At 45.7% G+C, this 17,115-nt stretch overlaps 2 protein-coding genes across 15 annotated transcripts in view; one reads left to right on the forward strand and one right to left on the reverse strand.

Moving 5' to 3' along the window:
• Positions 1-17,115, reverse strand: part of LOC105836714 (rho GTPase-activating protein 100F) — a 73,086-nt gene that overhangs the window by 24,104 nt on the left and 31,867 nt on the right. For 7 of the 14 annotated variants that reach the window (XM_036292312.1, XM_012680936.3, XM_036292313.1 and 4 more), the window contains 4 exons: positions 2,626-2,739; positions 1,879-2,061; positions 1,024-1,182; positions 314-543 (listed from right to left, as the gene is read on the reverse strand). In XM_036292312.1, the coding sequence (XP_036148205.1) occupies positions 314-543; positions 1,024-1,182; positions 1,879-2,061; positions 2,626-2,739 (686 nt within the window). The other 7 variants (XM_036292307.1, XM_036292308.1, XM_028193414.2 and 4 more) reach the window with 4 other exon arrangements.
• Positions 4,918-17,115, forward strand: part of LOC105836723 (ATP-binding cassette sub-family F member 2) — a 54,901-nt gene continuing 42,703 nt past the window's right edge. Inside the window, exon 1 of the mRNA XM_036292317.1 lies at positions 4,918-4,998. The gene's annotated coding sequence lies outside the window, so the exon portion shown is untranslated. The remainder of the gene's footprint in view (positions 4,999-17,115) is intronic.

The raw sequence follows: 17,115 nt of genomic DNA on the forward strand, positions 1-17,115 counted from the left end.
ACTTTGTAGGAATTGTACGCGTGATTGTACGCCTTAAATTGTCTCGATGTCAAATATCGGGAGTGACGTTAGTACCGTTGTTATAATTGGAGGATTGCGTTCTCCATGAAATACCGGCTTTTCATCGTTAACAATCAATTTACAATCTCAATGAACATCTGTTCTGATCGAAGAAGAAAGATAAAAAAAAAGTTTGCAATGACGTCAACGATGAAGCCATCCACGCGGTGTCTTGAAATAACCAATGCAATTTGCGAGATGGATCATTAATTCGAGCAGCAGATAACGTAGAAACCGGTTTCCGAGATCATACCTGACGTGATTACTTGTCGCGTGGTCATTCTCGTCCTCGTTCAATTCCCTCTTGATGACTACCACGGGCGGCGCCTTGTGCTCATTCTGGCGGCTATGGGAGACCGGCTGATGCGGGCCGTGCCTCGTGGCCAGGACGAGTCGCCTTGGTATCGACATGATGATCACGACATCGTCCAGGCTCATGTGCGTCACATCGACCAGATTCACCGCCAGGATCTCGTCACCTACCTGCACGTGCAAATGCATGGTAACTGACGGACGGGAGTCGATAAAGACGAGAAATGAAGGAAACCGGCGGCGAACGGAAGGATAAATAAGTATCCCTCTCCCGAATACGGGATCGATCGATGCCCGAGACCCGCGAAATGTCAAGGTGCAAAAGGATAAATTTAATTCGGCGCGTTCTCACCGCCCCCCGTCGTCTCTTCTCTCTCTCTCTCTCTCTCTCTCTATCTCTCTTTCTTTTTCTCGAAATAGATACCCAATCCTAAATGGCTGCTCCGAGCTCGTTCCGAGGAACTGGCGGCAATTAAGCTGTCGCCTGGCAAAAGGAAGGCGAGGGGACGATTCAGGGGGATGTGAGTGTCTCGATTCTCGCACCGTCGTTTCCTCCGTCGTCGCGTCGGTCGTCGGTTTCTCACTGTCGTCGCGTCCCCCTGCGCGACAGCGCGCGAGCACCACGAGCCGGACGGAGCGAGAAATACTCACTTTCAAGCAGCCGCTGTTGTACACGGCGGTCTCCAGGGCTATCCTGGAGATAAAGACTCCGTCGTTCCTGTCGATGCCGTTGCCCTCGCGTATGTAGAGGCCGAGGGTCTGTCCCGGTCGTTTGATTATCTCGACGAAGTGGATGGGATGCTTAGGATCCTGAAACGTAGATCGCCGGCGAAACTTTCTTAATTCGTGCTCGTCGAGATATTTCACAGCGTTCGTGCGCGGGTGAAAATTACGCTGCGCAAAATTGCTTCGTTGTCGTGAAAATAATTTTCTCCCCCGGACCCGGGGGCCGCGGTGCGAGCGGATTGTTACACTTGCTCCGCTCGTCTAGCTCCGTGACAAAAGGCAAGTTTAATTCGCTAAAAATATTATCTCGCGATCTCCGAATAATTTGCTCGGTAGTTTTGACAACGGTTTCTTCACAATCGTCGACAAACGTAACAAAGACAATTAAATTAAGAGATGTATTGCAATCCGTCTAATTTTAATTTTAATTTTATTCGTGTTTAACGTTAAAATATTACGCATGCTGTTTTATATTGGATTTTAGCGAATCTCTGAAACTAAATCTATATAATTCAGCAATATAGTAAATGTTCGTGCATTTTTCCGAACAATAGTACAGCAAAAACGACAAAATATTGCAAAATTTCAATAATATTCTGTTATTGAATTATATGGAAAAGAGATATATATATATATATATATGATAAACGGGGGTGTTAATGTGTGAATCATAATGAAAGAATTACGCGTAGTGCTAATTCACGACAAGGTATTACGTGTTCCAACGCATAAATGAATCGCAATCTGTCGGTAGCAGATCCGGCCCATCGATAAACGTACCTGCATAGCAATAAATTTTTTCGCCGCCTCGGAAGCCTGTCTACCCATTTGCCGAGGCTCGATGACACGCACGACCATCTCGCCTCTCCGCTCAACAGCTTCGAGAGCCGCCGCTGTCGATGCGTCATGATCGTTTTCGACAGTCTCGATCTGCTTGAAGATCTCTGTACTGATCCCGCTCACCTGCAACGATAGGTCCCACCGTTTCAGGGAACACGTAACGCGGTTTCGTCATCGCGATTTCCGACCGGTGAAACTGTCTCGGCGATGAAAGCAATGCTTTTCATTAGTTTTACATTTTTTAAATGCAACATAGAAATAATACATTGATCTATTAAGTAATACTAAAACATATAGGATTTTATTAATTATAAAATCTTTCTACTTCTAAAAAATAAGCGTACACATAGGAATTAATTTCTAGCTACTCCTTTGTAATAATAATAGATTGGTAAGGCGTCTCGCTGTTTTATTACAATCACTTTACTTGTTCACGGATGGATCGAGGACGTCAAATTTAATTTAAATTTGGCATGTTTAATATAATAGCGATCAGATTACGTGAACAATGCGTGGCAAGCGCCAATACGTTTCTGCTAGTCGCCGAGACAGCTTCACGAACAACACAATAGGGTCCCGGGTGTCGGAATCCATCGTCGTGTTGTCCGGCAATTGAAGTTTGCCGACACAACGAGCACTAAATTCGTCCATTGTGTCGGCAACGAGTTAATGAAGTGTCGCCACTACCTTCCTGAAGTCTCCTTGAATGACCATGGGGGGTGGTTCCTTGGGGCGCAACTGGTTGGCAGGTGCCTGCCTCCCAGGACTTGCGCTTATGTCTGTCACTTCCCCCCGGCCCTCCTGCAAAACAATAACTGATTATTTTCGCCATTCAGTTGGGCCAATTCTAAAGTGACTATTAAACGAAACGACAAATGAAAATGACGGTCGCGTAAATTCGGTCGTCGAAGTGTAACGCGATTGCGGACAATGACATGCGATCTCGAGAAAATTTGAACGTCCATAGTGGTATCCCATTATTGAAAGTGGATTAGTCAGGGTCTAGATCAATGATAACCACAGCAACCAAAGTACATATGTCGCGGGTCAGCTACACATGTCGCATACTCCATTGGCAATTACGTAACTTGGCGTTCCCACATCTTATGTCATATAGGACTACACTATTTTAAAAAGTCGTGTAATTATGATAATGGTGAGTGACTGATAACGGATTTACTCATTTTATTAATAGTATTAATAATTTAATTATTTATTTATTTTTAAAGATTTTGTAAATCAAATCTACCTTTAATTGAAGAATTATTTAAATAATTCAGGAATATTCTATCTTATTAATTACTTGTACATTGAACAAATTTAATATAACAAAAAAATTTATTGACTTATAAAAGGAAAGAAACAATTCTCTCAAAGAAATATGGCAAGCACGACATAGTGTTCTAAAGTAAAAATTTCTGTAGTCACACTGAATTTATTCAAAATGCATTTGACGGATCAAAAACAAGTACTTTTAAAATTTGTTAATAATTTCTATCCATTGCACTAAGAACAAATCAGATTAAAAAAGTTCCGATCGTTAATCATTAATATCGAGCGATAAAATTGCTGTCAAACACGTCTGATAAAATAAATGACAAAAGTTACACGCACTTGAACTTGTGCTTCTATCTCTTGAGTATCTCACGTTAATCTCAATTAGCACGATTATATGAGCCGCAATAAAGTTACCGAATTCATCAGAAGAGACCATCTAGAATGGCACTCTTTTTATTCGAGACAAACGCGACGTGTGAATGTAAAGCTCCGTCGAGATCTTTTCAAGGGGAGAGGGGGAGGGGAGAGTCCCCTAACGAAGTGCGCGGCGTCTCGCGGAAACTCATCAATTTGTCACTTTGACAACGTACAAGCACCAGCCGTAAATCCTCGCGCTCGTTGACCGTGATTTTGGCCGTGGATTCTCAATAGTCTCACCTCACCGAGACTATTGAGAAAAACGCACCCTTATCGAGGGCCACGCGCGCCGCGAGCGAGCTCATCCACCTGTCACGCTAACGTCGTCACGAGAATCACCGTAAATCTTCGCGCCCACTCGTCGTTAACTGTGGTGCCAGGAGATACCTACGAGGCGGGGGGGGGGGGAGGGGGGTCCTTACGGGCACCAAAATTTTTGCGGGAGCCAACAATGGAGCCTTCAACCGATTGCGCGCGCGCACCTCGAGCAAATCCTCATTCCACCTGTCAACGTGACTTAACGGTCGATTCGCGACGCCAAAGGCGCAAGAAACTCAAGCACAAAAGGTGAACCGTGGGAAAAACGCACCCCGCGGAGGCATGTGACCGGAACGAGCCACGCGGCAGTGCCGCACATCCGGTCGCAGAGCGACAGCAGGGACATCCACGCTGCCGCGGCCGATTTGCAGCCCCTGTCGCTCGTCGACGGCGGCGGCGGCGGCGGCGGCTGCGGCTCCTGGGGCTCCTTGCCGCCCTTCCTGCCGGTAGCCCACCACCCCCGTGCTCCGTCCGTCTTCTCGTTCCGTCTCTCGGTCTCACCCGGCTGCCGGGCGAACGCCACCGCGCGTGTCGCGCTACCCCGTCGCGGCGGTCCCATACGTGCGCGATAGTCCTCCTCGGCCAGCACCGTTCAAGAAGACGCCGGCCGGCAGGTCTTCCTCCTTTATGACCTGTCTCTCTCTCGAGTGCAGACCACCAGTCCCTTCTCGGCGATTTCACGTGACCGGCGAACGGTGCAAAAGGGCGCGCGTAGGATGATTAGGTGTAGGTGTCCGATGAGGAAATGAGTGCGACAGAGTGAGACAATAATAAATAGACAGACGCATAATGAGAAAGCGGATACAAGTGAGCGACAGACAAAGAGAGTAAGAGAAAGAGAGAAAGCGCGCGGGTTACCTTGCGGAAGAAGAAGCACCCCGAATCACCCCTGTCGCACATTCTCGCCTACCCCATGGTGGCTAATATGGCGGGAAGCGGCGTTCAGGAGCGAGTACGAGTATCGGCGGTGCGAGTAAGGGGTAAAAGGCGCGCGTGCGCCATCGCCGAGGGGTTACCGTGTCGCCGCACGCCGGAGGAGTAGTATGAGTGAGTATCGACCCGGCGTGACGTCACCTCACACCCTCCCTCAACGTGCCCTCCCCCCCCTCCCCGCTCTCTCTTTTCACCCCGACGTTACCCCATCTCACCGCGCTCCTCGCTCGGTCTGTCTCACTTCGCCCTCTTCCGCCTCATCCTACGCGCTCGAGCGCGCTCCTACTACCTGGCAGCGTACCTCCAACGTGGCGCTCCGCCACCCTCACCGCCTCCTTATCCTCCGCGTGCCCACTCGATTTCTCTCCGTCGCGCTCGCCTCTCCTTTCCACGCCATCCTCTTTTCTCATTATTCCGGTCCTTCCAACCTGCGCTGTCCTTCTAGCTCTCCGTCTTTGTCCCCCTTTCCTCTGGTCCATCCCCGAGGACCAGGAAGTGCTTCCTGACTCTTCGCTATTCGTGGTCCCCCTCAAAGTGTACGTTCCACCCCCTTCCCCCCTCTATCTCTCTTTCCACAGGAAGGTATTTTCCAGTGTTTCGGCAATCTCGTTCACGCCTTTTTACTTTACGGACTGAATTACGCACGGTCACCTCTCGCCAGCCTATCCCGTCCCGTTTTTCTTTCGGGTGCTCATCTTTGAAGTGACCGACGCGTAGCTCCATGCATAAATTCTCTTTCTGTGTGCACTAAGCCCCCTTTTTTCCTTCTTTTCTGTTATTTATCTTCGCGTTTCTCACCATTTTTCTTTACTGTACGCAATCGTCTGTCTTTGTGTCCCTTAAACGGCGCTTTTCATGCTCCTCTCGTCTCTCGCGCATGTCTTCCAATTCTTCTTCTTCCTTTTTTTTCTTCACGCTCCCGTTTCCTCTTCTTCGTTCGCGCCCACTTTCTCTCTCTCTCTCTCTCTCTCTCTCTCTCTCTTTTTTTCTCCTCCCTTAGCCTAAGAACTCGCGTTCCGTCTTTACCCGCGCGCGCAGTGCCGGTTCCCCTCAATTGGATTTTCCCCGTTTCGCTTACTTCTTATTGCGCTCGCTGCCACTCCACTTACGGGTGTCAGCGGTCGCGCGGATTCTCTCCTCCGACCTCTCACCTCGTACGACAGCGGCAACCTTGCGTTCGCACTTTTTTTCCCCCCTCTCGGTACGACGGATTTTTGCGATCCGCGAGAGTGGATTTCTTTCTGATCTGTACTCGCGCCCTCGCGTTTCACCCTCCATACATCAAAGTGTCGCCCCGGTCGTCCGGTTTCTTCTACCACGGTAATGTCCCGGGTTATTTCCGCGTGTATCTCCTCCCTTCTCCCCCCTCCTCCCCTCCACTCACTCGCTTTCTCCCCCCTTGTTTTATCGCTGCATCTTTCCTTACTCGTTTCCCCGTTGCGCGATATCAGTTTGCACATCGCATATTCTCGTGTCATTTCACGTGTCATCTCGCGTGCTTCTCGAGTGAGTCATACCCTCTCTCCCCGTTCCCCGGCCCTCTTGCCGCCTAAAGGGCGTTCGTTCTTTTTGCGCGCTCCATTCCGCGCAGCTTTCCGCACGCTCGATGTGCACGGTGTATTTACTTTTTCCCGAGGTTCTTCATCCCTCCATCACGTCTGTTCTCAAGTCGGCTACTGCTTTCCGCTGCCTCACCTTCCTCCCCTTGCCACCATCTTCGTCCAACTTCTTGCTCCACATACGACGGCGCGCCGTCGCGTCGGTACGCAACTCCATTACAGACGGCAGCTGCGACTTGAAGCCAGCAACGCGACTCGGCCCCCGGAGCGATAAATAAGCCCGGGGCGAGGAACAAACGCGAGAAACGCCGGTAATGCACTTTCCGAAGTAGTCTATATCATCGTCCTCTTTCGCGTTGACATAATGCGAGTCGTTTTCCAGCCGGAGGGCCACCTCTTCGTAGGACGTCACGACAAGCGCGAGCATTGAGCGGGTGAAGATCGCCCGATATCGAATGTGCAATAATATTTTCATTCAACGGCAAACTTACGCTGTTTTTCTCATCGAGAAACGAAGTATCAAAACGAACGTGCAGGGAGTAGCTCAGTATAGAAAAATGACAAATACGAGAAATATCTCTCTCGAAGGTCCTTTTTTTAACTATATTTTCTCTTCATGTTAATTGCTTCACTTTATCCTCGTCTCTTGAAGGGGCGAAAAAGGCCAATGATCAATAACGACGTCGTTTTTAGCAAAGTAATATCGTGTAATCGGTAACATCAAAGGTCACAAGCTGAAAGTTGATCTCGCTGAAACCTTCGCTGATAATAAGCAGCGATAAGGCCCGCGGGCGAAAATTTACCTCGGTAGGTATGAAGACCTCGCCACCTACGAAAGAAATCGATTTCCATCGTCAATATAATCCATCTATTTCCGCGGGCATTTATTAATGGTCATTACGATAATCTGGACCGCGGCGATTCTCGAACGTACATCCGCTTCGAGAATCACGACCTCTCGAAACGAACGATCGCTCTTCTTCTCCTTCTCCCGCTCCTCTCAACTCTCCTCTCGGTCAGCCACCCTTCTGCTCACCCCCATCGCTATTTCGCCGACGTATCTAGTGACCTACGTGGATGCCCATCGCGATGATTTATGAGGTAGGGGAACGGACGGACGGACGACCGGATTCTTCCCCACCAAACGCGCGAGGAGTACGGCGGCGCGAGCGTAATGGACGATGGTGACAATGTAACGTAGGTGGTGGTGGTAGTAGTAATAGTAGTAGTAGTAGTAGTAGTAGTAACGCGTTGTAACGCGTGGACCTCGCAGAGAATGTTGTAATGGCGTATGCATGGTATATTAATGCCGCGCACCACGCACACCTTCCGCCTCCAATTTAATCCGCAATGTTTTTTCTACCCTCGGTGCTTCTACCCTTCTCTCTCTCTCTCTCTCTCTCTCTCTCTTTTTCTCCTCCTCTTTTTTTTCTTCTTTTCGTACACTCGCCTATATTATTAAGTGGGCGGAAACTCACGATGTGCCGGATTCTTAATGCGAGGAAAAATTAATTTCTTTATACGACGAATTTCCGTACTACTTGTATACGTGCCGTTACTATACGTATATTTTAGGGTGAAGAAAATTATAAATTATGTACTACTTATGAATTATATTTAAAGGGAGTTCTTCAATTGTACGAATATCACTTGTCACGGTGTGTCTATATTTATTGTGAAAAGTCGTTTGAAAAAAATGGATTTTGTTTAGGATGAGAATTCTCACAATTATCGCAAACCTTAATATTTGAACGTTACGTTTACCTTTAACGTTTACATCCAAACTTAGAATTCCGGCTTTAGATCCGGGCCACTACATAATAGTAACGTTATTAATACCGTATCGTAGAGTAATCGATCTTATCTCGGCAGCGTGAAATTAAATCACGTCTTTCCATTCTGCAGTTTGCGCTTTCGCGATAACGGTGGAAGCGCGATGAATAATGGCCAAATGGCCATCATTCATCGGCCCTTGCCCCATTAGGTCGCCTCTTAATATCCCTGCCAGATATAATTGTAAACACCGATGTAAACGCGGCCTACCGACCATTCTCGCAAATTTACGTCTTCCACACGGTGAGAGAAGGGAGGGGGGGGGTGAAAGGGGGAGAGGGCACAAGTCAACGGTAATCTGCTCTGCAGAAGGGTCCCTCGAATTTAATGTTTCCCGACCTACGCGGCAAACCCCGAAACGTGCGCGCCCCAAACTCTCGTATTGTCGAGTTACTCGCTGGCAAAGTGGCAGCATGGATATTGTGCAACTTTTGACAACGGGTACTAAATTCGTGCTCCGCTTTCGTGTTTCCCGCTACGGGGATGGAAAGTTCGTGGACGTGAGTTTTGCTAGATGTACCTACACGGCGTACATCTAGTGCGACTAGTTAAAGATCTTTACTTTTGATGCAAATCGAAATATACGTGAAGCGCACGCGGAAAACAATAACGATGTGTCACTAACGTGATGGATGAACGTTTCTTGAGAAAAAACCGTAATTAATGATTTGCCTGCAATTCTCAAATTTATTCTTAAATATGGAAAATACACTTACGTCGTGAATGAAAGACTATAACTCGATTAAGATCTCATTATCGAATTTATACACTTCATTAATCTTTATATCTCTTAAATAAATTACTTTTGCGAGGAAATTGCGAAAAAAATCACACTCACAACCAAGCAGAAAATAAAGTTTTACTTAAGGAGTTAAGATTGAGGAATGAGGGCAAAGCTTGGCACACGGTCCAGAAATATATCCCAATCAAATCCATAGTGGCCGATTTACCCCCGGTCGCCGTTTCAATTTGGCACGAATATTTTCAACCATGACTTTTCGTTAGTCAACCCAGAAATCCTTTCAGAAATAGAAAACCGCGAGATAAGACTACGATATATGAAAAAGTGATTTCTGCTTTTAACCCCTTGTAATGTTACATCGAATTTCGCAACGCTGCAACGCCTGGGATAATTTGATAACGGTACGTCCTACTTTCACAGAGATAAATTTGATTTTAAGCAAAACTTTTTAATTACAAATTTTATAAATGCAATTATACCCACGAGAATGTGTCATATTATTTTATGCTATTTTTTTTTAAATTTTAGTGAGGATTGAATTAAATTTCTATTACTTCCCTCCCCCTCAAAAAAAGAAGAATACTTTATCCGTCGCTTTCAATTTGAAGAAGGGGACCCGACAGTTAGATAGAATTTCAGTGAAGGGAACTGAGAGATTGTGGAGGCTAATAAATAAAATAGATACGTAACAACTCGCAATCGAGATGCGGTGCGCACTGCAGTGGTAACTTCGCGAGGAAGTCGGGAGGAAATAGCGTGCATAAATCGCGTCGTCGCGGTGTGCGCGCCTCCCTCCCTTCCGAAAATTCCCAGGAAGAAATCTCGCGGTTGCTCGCGGGGCGAAGGTCGGGGCGAAAGGTCGTCGATACGCCACTGTACGTAGTAGTACGCGAGTGTCAGTAGTAAAGCGTAGTAGTAAGTAGTAACGACGTGTACGCAAGCGTACGCACGTTCGGTATCAGCGGCCGACCGGGAGGGACGGAGTTTGGGGGACGAGTTGAGGGATCGAAACGGAAGAAGAGAGAGCGAATGCGAGCGAGAAAGAGAGCGACTGGGTGAAAGACTGGATGAACGAGGGAACATCGGAATGGGAATGAGAGGACCCGCGGGATGCACGACAGGGGGGTGGGAGCGACGACCGACGAGGGGTCGTAGAGGGGCGGGTAATCTCCGCCACCTCCCCCTCGAATCTCGCGATACGATAACCGTTCAATGCGCCTGCGTTTTGCGGTCCCGAAATGAGCGGGTTTGGAAGTGAATTCGCGTGTGCGCTCGCGCGTCTCCGCCGGCTTGACCGCACACACTGCTACCCTTCTCCTCCCCCATTCCTCCCCCCCGGAGCTTTACGCGCCCTCCTCTGGCCAGATCGATGTGAGTTAGTATGAGTTTTATGTGTCTCCGTCGCGAGACGCGCCCGCGAGAGGAGGTGTATGCACCCCTCGTTCGTGAGAGGATGATGGTCCTCGCCGATCGCTGTCTCTCGCGAAATCGCGTCTCGTCTATTCTCCACAGTTGCCTCGGCGCACGAACTCGAACGACGGTGACGGAATCAATAATTTTATCGTGTTCCGCGTGTAACGCGTAGAACTATATTGCTATCGATCGTAATCCACTGACGATCGAACGATTTTCATCGAGAAAATGGCACGAGAAAATAATTTTATTAATGGATCATCAAAATAATGAAGGACGTTCAAACATGATGAGCAATGCTACAAAAAGTTTTGATATTCTAGCAATCAGCTTGAGCATTTTTTAACGTGATTATTATTTTTAATGCACCGAGAAAAAGCTGTTAATTTAATAACTAAATTTTTCAATTTGATTAAATTTCTTGATAAAAGCATTTATTCATTGTCAGTCAAAATTTAGAAGTATAATATTTTACATATTTAAATGCATAAATTGAAGAGACTTAATTAAATTAAAAAATTAACAGATTGTACAAAATTATTTTAAGATTTGATTTTAAGAGAGAAAATATTTCTCTCGTAAAACATAAAATTCAGCATCATTTATTATGAAATATTTGTGTTCAAACATTAAGTACTTACGTTTCTTTAATTATATCTTTCAATGAATAATTAATGACGTGATAAAAAAATATCGCTAAAAGACTTGGCGTGAGTAATAGTTTATGGAGTCCGGTCTTTATTACTGGAATACTTGTCGTTTATAATCCACTTTCCCAATTAGCGAATAAGGGGCGTCTAAGATTAATCGCAACAATTTCAGGGAAAGTTTGGGACCGCTATATATTTCAATCCTAACGTCTTATAGGGAAGGCCGTGATATTTGTTACGCGATTATTCAACTATACTACCTCCCGTCGACGTATACAACCACTAAGGGTTCCAATTATCGCCGGTGTTACAATTGTTCCTGGTTACAATTGGCCCCCCGCAAACGATCCTATTGACTTATCCGGCCGTCCGGCTCGACTACACGATAACCAAGACTTCAATCACGATTAAGTTAACCCGGGAGGGGTGGGGGAGGAGGGGCGAGGTTGCAATCGAGCTCACTCACCCGGCTGTGGTAGCTTCCGTGTGTAACATCGGGGGTACGTGACTTAAATGTGTCAGGTGGCGAGCATTTCAGCGGAGAGCTCGCGTGATTCGAGAGGGGCAAAAAGCGTCGGCGTCACCATAAATTGCAACAACGTGCCCGTGGTGCGCGCAGCTTGTGCGGGACCGTAACAAATGTAAATTGCAGAACGTATACCGGTTTCAAAGATCGCGAAGGAGCTTCCCGCGGAAGACGCCGATAGACTCGATCGACAAAAAGTACACGATGGATCGGTGCAATAAAGAGGCTTTATCTCCCCTCGCGAATGCACAGGTGCGTTTTGCATGCTCCGTTTATTTCTCGCCTCTGGAGTGTCGCGGTAGACGCACAAAAAAAGAGTTGCCATCACTTGTTTTACTTACTATCACGTTACGTTGAATTTATTAAATTTGTATCGAGATGCAAAAATTGTGAAGTTAAATTTTCGCAATCGATCTTTTGTTAAATATAGAGTGACGAGTTTCGCAAACAGGAAACGCGATATGTGACATTTGTCCGTATTGAATCACAAACAACGAATGCTCAATGAAAAAACAACTACATCTCTGAGATTTTCAATTATAATTGCAATATGTTTTCTTTTTTTCATGAAGCGCAAGCAGACGCGCACCCGTAAGTGACAGAACAGTCCATTTGTTCGCGCGATCGTTTTTTTTTCCACGATCTAACTAAACAGAGTGGTAAATCCGCGACGCGGGAATACGACGCGGATGGAAATCGACGTGACGGTTATCGCGGCCAGTCGCATTAAAACTGACGAGCGACCGATCGATTTTTATGCATCTCGCCTGCGCTATGCGCGCGTTATTGCGCCGCGATGGCTTTATAGCGGCCGAAAGGGAATTTAAATGGAAATAGAAACGCGCATTGTTTTACCCCAATAAAACAACGTGACATCGCGCAACGGTGATATAGGTCATTAGGCGGCAAAATTGAAAGTACATTAGCGTGTTTCTCATATGAATGGCGCCGCATTCGTCGGGAATCGATATATAAGTACGCAAATACTGGAGTTGCGCCATTTGAGGGCAATAGTTAACCGTCGAATGTTTACCGAGTGTAAATGTCAAATGGATATCACGAGAATTCTGTGCCAAATATAGCTCTCCTGAGAGAACGTTCACATACTCTCGAGAACATCCCTTATCTTTCAGTGAGAGAAAGCACGTCTATTTTTCACAGTCTCACCCTGCGAGATTGTAAAGTATTTTAATGCCAAACGAGATTGGCGTACAGAGAAAACAGGCCACCGTATTCGCGAGTTAAGATCGCAAATAATCAATCGTTTTATTAGAGAGAGAACTTATAATGTGAGTCGCCATCCGGGATTTACATAAAATCGCGCGGCTGTGTAAAATCGATTTCCACAATGGGCGGGCTATTTTTCGGGGAGAGCCTTCAAAATGCCGCTCCATCAAACTAATTTCCGCCGCGGTTATATTTGCCGTGTCCCATATGTGCACAGGCACATGGATGATACGGTCGTATCGCGTGTACGTGTGTGTGCGTGCGTGGTTGGTGGTGGTAGGAATATTGCGCTCCGCGACGCAACCGCACGACATCATACATGTCGTAATATTCGACTCGCACACACGGGGGGAGATACGTTTCACCGTTGCCGCACGTATGCGAGTTTCCAGAGTGAGCCTTGCACGTCGACGGGAGTCACACACCGCGGGCCCGCAGCCTGCAAATATATTCTCGTGCTATACTTCTTACTTTATTCTATCTGCAAGCGCGTACGAATCGTCCGTGTGCAAAATGTAGCGACGTGCGTAGCGATGCGCGCGGAGAATCTTACGCGTTCGGGTGCAACGAGTGTAACAACTCTTTCCCCACACGTGTAACAGGAACTTTTTATTTATATAATACTGTTGGAATACTAAACATGTGTTGGTGCACGGTATAGCATGCAGTGCCTATACGTGCGTAAAGGCTTGAATTTGTGTCCATGCGACATATAAAGAGTATGAGAAAAAAATTTTTTTTTAGTTGTCAATCAATTAAAAAAAAATATATATATATGTGTATAAATAGTATTAATAATTAATTGAAAAACAAACTTTAAGATACATATTATTTATATAGTTAACAAATTGTAAATTATTATCTTGTTAATTTTTTTGCTAGAAGCAAACTTAAATTTTGCTCACGATTCGACGTTTAAAATATTCGCGTGATTTAAAGATATTAAAAAATGAAATGTACAGCACGAATTTTTGAATATCTGTTATATATATTCTCAGCGATACAGGCTATAACATTTTCTCATATATCTGCCTGTGCTTTCCGCTGGTCGATGCACTCTGGATATAGTACGGTTTATTAATGGCAACATTAGCCCTTCTTACCACCATAATATCTTTCTATTATTTATACGTGCATATGAATACGAATTTTTGTACGTTTACGGCGAAAAAGGTATGAAAAAATAATTAACCGTACGAATAAAACACGAGTGTACGATTGACCCAGTTGGCTAAAAAAATTAACCTGAAGCTTCTCGGTTTTATCGGATTAACTTTCTGAAATTAGTACAATGCTTTTATACGCATACTACATAAATAAAAAGGAATACACGTTATGCCTATTTTATAAAGTAATTACTTATAGAGGAGCCCAGGAGAAAAGTTATCGTGCGGAGTTAACCAGTAACGTTAACAATTAAAAACGTGTTAAGCTACGTGAAACGCTCATTTCAGACGATTTAATCTGCGAATCAGAATTTCTCAAATAATCTTATTTATAATTTTACGAGCCAACGTGTAAATTTAACACGTGTGCGTACATATATATTCTGATTCGGAATTTGCTTTCAAGTGCGTTTCCCGTATATAAATTAACAAACAGAACTCCAGTTGCATGTGATCCCTCGTGTGTTGTAAGTTAACTAAAATGGCTTTATAAAGCGCATCCTCCTTCTCTCCTGCAAACCACGTTTGGACTTGGTAAGACTTGGCAGTTGTTTAGCTCCATCCCGGCTACACGCGCGCAAACAAAGGTACTCACGACACACAGAAGAATTTAGAGATAGAAAGTTGTTGAGGACGATGCTAATTGCGCGACGTCGTTAGGGATGTTATTAATGAACGGCGCTGTATACGTTGTACGAGTTATGCTCCAGTATATGAGGCCGATGGCGGCGCGGAGAGTGGACGACGACGTTTCGGGATCGACGACGACGACGACGACGACTTTGAGGAGGGAGCGGGGGCGGGACGGTACCTGGCCGGCTCGAACTTTTGCAATTAGCAAAGTAAATTGCCGGTAACCTCCCGAACCTGCGCGCGTGCGTTACGACTCTCGCGATACGATGTTTCATAATTTAATAACGCGCCCGGTCGAGTTTGCGAATCGTCGCCCCGTCTCGGCGACACAACTTTACCAAACGACGGGGCCATAATTGAAGAGGAAAAAACTTCTCTCTCTCTCTCTCTCTCTCTCTCTCTCTCTCTCTCTCCCTCTTACATTGCTTCTTTCTTCTTCAAAGTAACGAGATTCCTACTTTCGCGGCCTGCGATACGTGATTATTGCGCGACGGATCGCCGTCGCAGACGAGAGAATCATCGTCCTGGGATTCTTGAGGAACGGAAAGCCGTGATTTACCCCGCGGTTCATCAATTCCGCCGTTTACCCCGATTGCCGGTATCCTCGAGGACGTCATTAGCCACAAATATCCTTCGAGAACATCTCGTTTCCCATAAAAGAGTTTCCCCTCTTGCGTGTTTTTTTTTTTATTCCCCTTCCTTCCTCTCTCGTAATCATGTGCGAAATGAAATTTACGAAGCGAGCGGTGAGCGCGCACTGCCGCATACATGCGAACGTGTGCATATACGAAACCGAACGGTTCTAAAAGCCGGGGGATCCGCAGGTCCAGCCGACGTGGAGAGTATATCTTACCGGGATAAGTTTCGAGAGGCTCGAGATTAACGTCGGTTACAAAACCAATTTGCCGTCTTGTACTCCAACAAAACTGCGGAGTGAAATATATCCTAAATCTTACGTAGCCGTGTCCCCCCCTCCCCTCCTTCCTCTCCCCGTCCCGTTTCATGAATTTCTAATCCGGCCGTGAAATATGAACGAGGAACCGCGCGCGCGGGAACTCTCACCCTCACCTCACGCGAGTTAAACCATAGTTTCCCAGTTAGCCGCAGCCCCCTTAAATCCGTCTAACGATGTCGCCTGTTTGGATTTTACTACATGCAGTTTATAAAGTATGTAAGGGGAGGATCGATCGGTCGCGTGCATCAGCGTCCGCCTCTTCACGATCTCGTGACAATGCACGCGAATTTCGGTGCTTCCGACAGAAACGACAGAAATAGAAAGAGATGTACACACACATATATATATATATATACATATATATATATATATATATATATATATATATATATATATATATCTTTGAATGAGCTTTGCTGCGCAGGCCGAGAGGAATCCGAGGAAGAAACGACGAAATCGAGTCGGTCACTCGGAAGACCCGTAGAAATCGAATAACGCTCTCTCCGTAGGGCTTTATCCGTGGAAGCGAAGAGAGAAAACGCGCGCGGAGCTTATATTGGGCGCGCCCGGGCCACTCGAAGCGCAAAGTACACGTATAATCGTATTGAAAGGCAAATATGCGAGTATCCGTCCTGTCCTAGTCCGACGCTCGTTACAGATCGCTTTATTCTATAATACTGAGAGAAAGAGAAAGAGAGAGAGAGAGAGAGAGAGATACGGCCGAAGAATTGAAATTCAAAGGGCGCAGGCTTTTCCGTTATAAAGGGATCCAATAAAAGGGAAATATTCAAATTTGAGTAGTGAGTCTTTTCTCATATTTATAGAACAGGCGGGTCACGTCGAACGGAGATTCTTCCTTGATGTTGAACAAAAACAGCGCGACAGACTGTAGTTAGAAATACGCTAGATGATACAAATGTTACCTCAACATTTTCCGGACTAAAAAAAAAACGGGAAAAGAATCGCAATCTTTTGCGATTTCTCGTTTGGCAGGAGGTAACGCCGACTTGGTTAAAGCGAAAAAGGCGCGATACATTAAATTCGATCAATTTTACGTGCCAATGATTTTACGACGTTCTTTAAGAACGATATTGCTACATATTTGTAAATGAAACTGTCGGATCGACAAAAATATACGTACGCGGCATATCGGTCTTCCATATAGATCGATTTATTCTACTTCGAGCAGCAAAGAGATTTATTTTATGGGCTAGACGCCATAGAAACGCGCGTCGATCAAAGCGATGTTTCCATTGTAAAGGCAGGTGATTTAAATAAAAAATGAAAATATTAAAATTCATAAAACACGCATATTTTTAGCTCAGAGGTACTGTCTCCATCTCGTATACTTTCTAACTCCCGCATGACGATCGAGTAGAGAAGAGTATCAACGCGTGTTAACGTAATTCATATTAGACTGTCACGTTTACTTTGCGCGATGAGAAAGAACGTTGCGTTTGAATACTATAAACAAAAAATCCAATATTCAGAAATGAAAATTGAGCGGCGTATTTTAAAATGTTCCAA

This window comes from Monomorium pharaonis, chromosome 9 (assembly GCF_013373865.1).
Source record: "Monomorium pharaonis isolate MP-MQ-018 chromosome 9, ASM1337386v2, whole genome shotgun sequence".
NCBI classification, from domain to species: Eukaryota; Metazoa; Arthropoda; class Insecta; order Hymenoptera; family Formicidae; genus Monomorium; species Monomorium pharaonis.